At 41.6% G+C, this 6,243-nt stretch overlaps 1 protein-coding gene and 1 pseudogene across 1 annotated transcript in view; one reads left to right on the top strand and one right to left on the bottom strand.

Moving 5' to 3' along the window:
* LOC102761937 (uncharacterized protein C7orf73-like) overlaps positions 1-3,235 on the bottom strand; it is a 32,600-nt gene extending 29,365 nt beyond the window's left edge. The window contains exon 1 of the mRNA XM_006757263.2: positions 3,171-3,235. Coding sequence (XP_006757326.1) covers positions 3,171-3,235 — 65 coding nt within the window. The remainder of the gene's footprint in view (positions 1-3,170) is intronic.
* Positions 3,236-4,601: 1,366 nt separating this feature from the next.
* LOC102761655 overlaps positions 4,602-6,243 on the top strand; it is a 5,383-nt pseudogene continuing 3,741 nt past the window's right edge.

Raw genomic sequence — 6,243 nt, 5'->3', positions numbered from 1 at the left:
TTATTTCTTTATCATTATAAAATGTCCTTGTTTCTTATTAACACATTTATTTTAAAGTCTATTTTGTCATATGTAGGTATTGCTACCCTAGCTTTTTTTTTTCATTTCCATTTATATAACATAACTTTTTCCATACCTTTACTTTCAGTTTGTGTGTCTCTCAATCTGAAGTGTGTCTCTTATAAGCAGCATATGTATGAGTCCTGTATTTTTATCTATTCAAGGAATCCTTTGTCTTTTGATTGGAGTACTTAGTCTATTTACATATAAAATAATTATTGATAGATATGTTATCATCATTTTATTGTTTTCTGATTGTTTCTGTAGTTTTTCTGTGTTCTTTCCTTATTCTCTTGCTTTCTCCTCTTGTATGTCAGTGACTTTTTATAATGATATGTTTAGATTACTTTTATTATTTCTTGTATATCTCATGAATTTTTGGTTTGTGGTTAACATGTGCTTTGTGTATATGTTTATAGCAGTTTATCTTTAATTGATGGTTACTTAAGTTCTAACATATTCTAAAATAACTACAATTTTTACTCACCCCTCTAATTTTAAGATTCTGTCAGTATTTTTTGCTTTTTTGTGTATGTAATTCCTTAATTGATTGTTGTAATTACACATGATCTCCCTATTTTTTTCTTTAAACTTTTGTACTAGCTTTATAGTTGGTTGGTCTACTACTTTTACTATTTGCCCTTGTCAGTGAGCATTTTTGCCCCATATTTTCTTGTTAGTTTTTTAAAAATTTTTATCTTTTCTTCCCAAAGAAGACCCTTTAACATTTCTTGTAATACTGGTTTAGTGTTGATAGATTCTTTTAGCTTTTTTATGTCTGGGAAACTATTTCTCCTTTCATTTTAAATTATGACCTTACTGACTAGAGTAGTCTTAGTTGTAGATCATTGCTTCTCTTCACTTTGAATATTTTGAGCCAATCCCCTCTGGCCTGAAATGGTTATGTTGAGAAATTCTCTGACAGCCTTATGGGAGCTCCCTAGTAGGTAACTAATTGTCTTTCTCTTATCATCTATAAAAGCCTAAGAGACCATCACAATGGAACGACTAAAATGACCGGTCACTATAAGGCACACTGACCACCAGGGGGCAGACGTTCAACACAGGAGCTGTCCCCTGGTGGTCAGTGCACTCCCACAGTGGTAGCGCAACTCTGCCAGAAGCCAGGCTTACACCTGGCAAATGCAGCGGTGGTGATGGGAGCCTCTCCTGCCTACACAGCAGCATTAAAGAGCAGCGAGAGAGCAGTCAGAGGGCTGAGCTCTGAGCTGGGCAGTGCCCGGCCCATCGTGGGCATCTCTCTAGCTGCCTGCTGCATAGAGTGCTGCTACATCTTTCATGGGATGGTAGTCAGATATCCTCCAAGGGGCTCAGTCACTGAAAGAGCTTCTACCTATACACAAGTTGAGTTAGGTAGGTTCTGAGTGAGTACCAGATAGGGGCGAGTGATATTCAACATGTTGATATAGATTCAAACTCAGTGCCTATGCTGGGTGTGGTACCACTAAGCAAGTTTCAGGGTACACCAAGACTGAGGCACCGGCCAGGGGTCAGTGGACCTTTGTGGTGGGACAGGGTGTTGCGAAGTCTTCAAGGTGAGGCTAGTAGAGATCATCAGGCTAAAACAGACCAAGATTTGGCCATGTGGAGGGAGGGCTCTGCACAAAAACAGTGGGGCCAGTTGGATGTGCAAGGGGAAAATTGCCCTCATTCCAAAGCCACACAGCACACTTTGTCCCCATTCATATCCACCATCCAGAGTCTGCTCAGACCTCTTCAAGAGCCTTCCGAGAGTGTCTGCACCACAACAGGCCCAGGCTGGCGAGATTGAGATGCCTTACACCTTACTCCTATATCCCTCCAGATTCTCAAATACAACACTTGGGTGGGATCCAGACCCTTTTGTGTCCCTATCCTTCCTGCTAGTCTCAATGTGGCTTCTTCTGTATATCCTTAGTTATGAGTTTTCTGTTGAGATCATCTTTAGTTAGTTATTCAGGTTGATTATTTTATAATTTAGTGGTAATTCTGGTTTGAACCTGGGAAGACATGAGTGTAACTTCCACATACTCTGCTACTATCTTGGATACCTTTCTTTTTGCTTTATTATTTGCTAATTGGATTATTTAAAAAGTCTTCCCTCTAACTCACTTATTCTATCTTCTATTTGCTCTACTCTGAAACAGAGATTCTCTATAGTCTTTACTATTTCATTCATTAAATTTAAATTACACAATTCCAGAATGATATCTATTTCTTTGCTAAATATCTCATTTTGTTCACATATTTTCCCCTGATTTTGTTAAATTTTCTTTCTGAATTGTCTTGTTGTTTCTTAAGTTTTTTGAAAAAGTCATTTTGATTTTTTGTCAGCCAAGTCACAGAATTACATGACTTTAAGCTAGGTTATCAGAAAATTATTGTATTTTAGTGATGATGTGTTTCCTTAATTTATCATGTCCTTGATTTGAACTCCTGCTTTTCATTTGAAGTAGCAAAAACCATCTTAAACCTTTAGAGTGCCTTCAGATGGGCTATTCTGTTTATTGGAGCTGTTATATCTGGGTTTTCTCTGCTTTTCTATAGGTACACCTACTCCACTTTTCTGGCTCTCTCTTAAGTCATCTGTAATTCTTACAACACACCAAACTGGCTATTGGAAACTTCTTTTTCCAGAAGGTGGTGCTGTAGTCCAAGTGTGTGGTTTCTCACTTGCACAGAGATCCTAGTGTGCTTTTCAGATTCCACGCATTTTCCAGATTAGCTCTCACTGCTCAACACAAGTGGGTGGCTTCAGTAAAGGGGAGTTTCAGGCTTAGCACTTGGGGCATTGTTAGCAGCTCCTGACCTAGAAGGAAGATCCTCAGGTGAGGTTCTCTCAGACCCCATTTTCTGTCTTGCCTCCATTCTTTCGTGTCCCTTGCTTGTCTCATTCTCCTAGGGTGTCTCTTCGTTCCCTCGTTGTCCCGCAGGTCGGGACATTATCCCTTTAGTGCCCTTTGATATTCTTTTCTGCTTCTTTCCCATCTTTTCCTTCCCCTTGGACATGAAGGTCCTGACACAGTACTCTGAGTGCTGCTGGAAAGCAAATGTGTTTCTCAAGCCATGTCCCACACAACTTGGGTAGCAGGTGCTTACTAACCTCTCACCTTTTCCACACTGGAGAAATTGCCACCATTGGATAGTTCAACTTATGCAATGTCCCCAAACTCATGCTGCAATCTACCCTTGCAAAGACTGGACTTCTGCAAATTCTCTCTCATCTTTGGGCATCTGCCTAGGTGAGCATTAAGAAGGTTTTTTTCCAACCATTCTAAGACAGTTGGGGCAGAATTGTTGGCTTTGCTGGTTCCATAGTCCACACTGAAGTCCTCTGCCTATGAATATATGAACAAGTGGGCAAGATTTCTTTGATATCCTTTGGCATGAGCCCAAAATTCCCACAGAGGGGCACATTTGTTTGTGAATAGTTGTCTAATCTATGTAATAAAATCCTAAGTGACCTTTGCGGTGGAATGACCAGAATGACCAGTTGCTATGATGCACACTGACCACTGGGGGTAAATGCTCAATGCAGGAACTGCCCCCGTCAGTGTGCTCCCACAGGAAGAGTGGCTGCTCAGCCAGAAGTTAGGCTCATGGCTGACAAGAGCAGCTGCGGTGGCAGGAGGCTCTCCCGCCTCCATGGCAGTGCTAAGGAGCAGTGAGTCGAGTGGTAAGGAGCCTTCCACTAAGGAGCAGTGAGCCAAGTGATAAGGAGCAAACAGGTGGGCTGTAAGGAGCAAGGGATTCTGGATTGCAAGAAGGATGTTCGATTGCTGGCTTGGGGGGGGGGATTGAGGCTAAGCCAGCATGCAAACATCTCCCGAGGGGTCCCAGACTGCGAGAGGGCACAGGCCATGCTGAGTGACCACCCATCCAGCACACAAATTATGTGCACTGGGCCTCTAGTTAATTGTTATAAAATGGGAGACGAAAAAGAGAAACATCTTATGCACCATAATGCTGATATCAAGAACTGTATTTTGAAGAACAGGAGAGTAAATAAATATTATAAAATGGCACAAGAAGTGACAAAAAGAATGAGGGAACCATTCAACACAGGTTTGATAGAAACTAATTGAGGAATAGAATTGATGTCTGTATAATATTTTCCATTCAATTGATTCTGTTTATATAGGAAATTCCAAAAGCCAAGCTATTAAGTTATAACTTATCCTGAAAATGACAAAAGCAGTCCATGTTGAGAATACCCACAAAAATGTCTTATGTGTGCATGTGTGGAGGCATACACACACACACTAATTTTTTTAAAAACACTAATTTTATCTAATAAAGAGGGAATATGCCAATTGACCCTCACCTGGTTAGAAAGATGGCGGTGCCCACAACTACAAGATGGTGGTGCCCAGTCCCCTCAGCCCCACTGGGGTGGCAGGCACATGGCATGGCCAGGCCCACCCCCAGGCAGGCCTGGCTGCTCCATGCACTTGCCTCCAGAGTCCCCAAGTCCCCTCAGCCCCGCAGCTTAGTACTCTTATCCCCCCCTTTTTTTGAGGTGTCTGACACTTCCTAAGGTCATGATACAGGCTAAGTGTCTTTTCTTTCCACAGTTACACAGCCTTTCGGATCCTCACATCTACAGAGTGAATCACTTCCCCCAGGCTCATTCCATCATGCAGTGAGTCTTCCAGTCAGAGTCAGAAGAAGAGCACATCAACATCTCCAAATTTTCTGAATTAATTAAAATCTTAAAGAAAAGTCACAATGACCTCATGGAAGCGATGGCCAAATCTGAGTCTGCAGAAACAGTGAAAGAAGCTCAAAGAAAGGCCACTTATGAGGTCAGCTCATCTCTTGGGTGCTTTTCTAATTACATCCGAAAAACAGAGCAGCAAGACATACAGCTCTTGCTACTATAAATTGCAGCTGGTGCAGGATATCTTGTGGTAAACAGTAGGTTTCAGTATCTCCTGGGGTGTGAGGAGTTAGACTTCCTACTGGATAAAATGCAAACTGCCCAAGATAAATACGAGGATCTCAAAAATATTTGCACAAACAGAGCTCAGGCATGCATGGTGCTCAGAGATCTTACAGCTACCATTGGAGTCATGGCTGTCTCTCCAAAGGAGAAAACACAACGGTTGGCATTAATAAGGCATCGCCTGGGCCAATCTTTGTCAAAAGAAGTTGCCCATGTCCTCTCCAAACCTGGGGCAGATCAGGATTGGGAAAAGCTAGAGAAAGACTTGAGATTGCTCATTGATGGTAACTATGAATTCACCATCTCTTCATTGAAAATGGATGAGATAAGAAATAACTTGCAAAGTATTTTCCACAAAAAGAAGCAATCCCATGAACCAGATGATAATAGAAAGAAAAAATGTGAAGTCATAAAACATACAGCCTTCCTAAAATTACTTCAGTGTCTAGGCCTAGAACATTACTACCCGAAAAAGATGAGCAGAGCAAACTTCCATCTGATCAACAAGATTTCTGTATACAACACGCAGCCAAGCTCTGAAAGAGAGCTTCCCTTATATTTCCTTCAGAAGCTACAAGTGCTGGATTATGGGCTGAGATACCTAGTCTTCAGAAATGATGAAAACACACAGAATCAAGTCTATCCAAGTGCCTCAAATAAGGAAAATGAGGCTTTTGATCCATATGAAGACTTGCTTGAAGACAGGAATACTCCCAATAATCCTTCACCCTCTAATCCTAGGCCCCATACTCACCCTATGGATATTCAGATGGCAATTCTTCACTGTGCAGATGATTTTGCCAGACAGTATATTTTGTCCAAACTTTCCATGTGCCAGTTTGCACTCCCTCTTCTCATACCTAATCCCTGCAGTTCTCAAATTGAATTCTCTCTCTGGTCTCTCAGTCAAATTAGAAGGAGCTGGCAGGAAGCAAGGAAATCACCAAGAGAGGAGAAGGTCAATTACAAGAATAAGCAGATGTGTCAAGTCTCTACCCCCATTGTGTCCTTTATAAGAGTTGGAAATGGCTTTTCTGCTTCCAAATCTCAGATCATGACTGTCTTCTCAGTAAACGTAAACATGATGTGTTTTTCCACCGACATTGCAGAGGGAGCACCAAAGACTGTCTCTTGATGGGGGGGGTGGTGGAAGTCTGCTGGTTCTGTCCTGCGGGAGAAGATGAGGACAGATTTGACAACTGCCTGACCTTCACCAATCTCCATGGAGATGTCTTAAA

The sequence above is a fragment of the Myotis davidii genome, unplaced genomic scaffold (assembly GCF_000327345.1).
Source record: "Myotis davidii unplaced genomic scaffold, ASM32734v1 scaffold1575, whole genome shotgun sequence".
Taxonomy (NCBI): domain Eukaryota; kingdom Metazoa; phylum Chordata; class Mammalia; order Chiroptera; family Vespertilionidae; genus Myotis; species Myotis davidii.
This window is presented reverse-complemented; position numbering and strand designations above follow the sequence as displayed.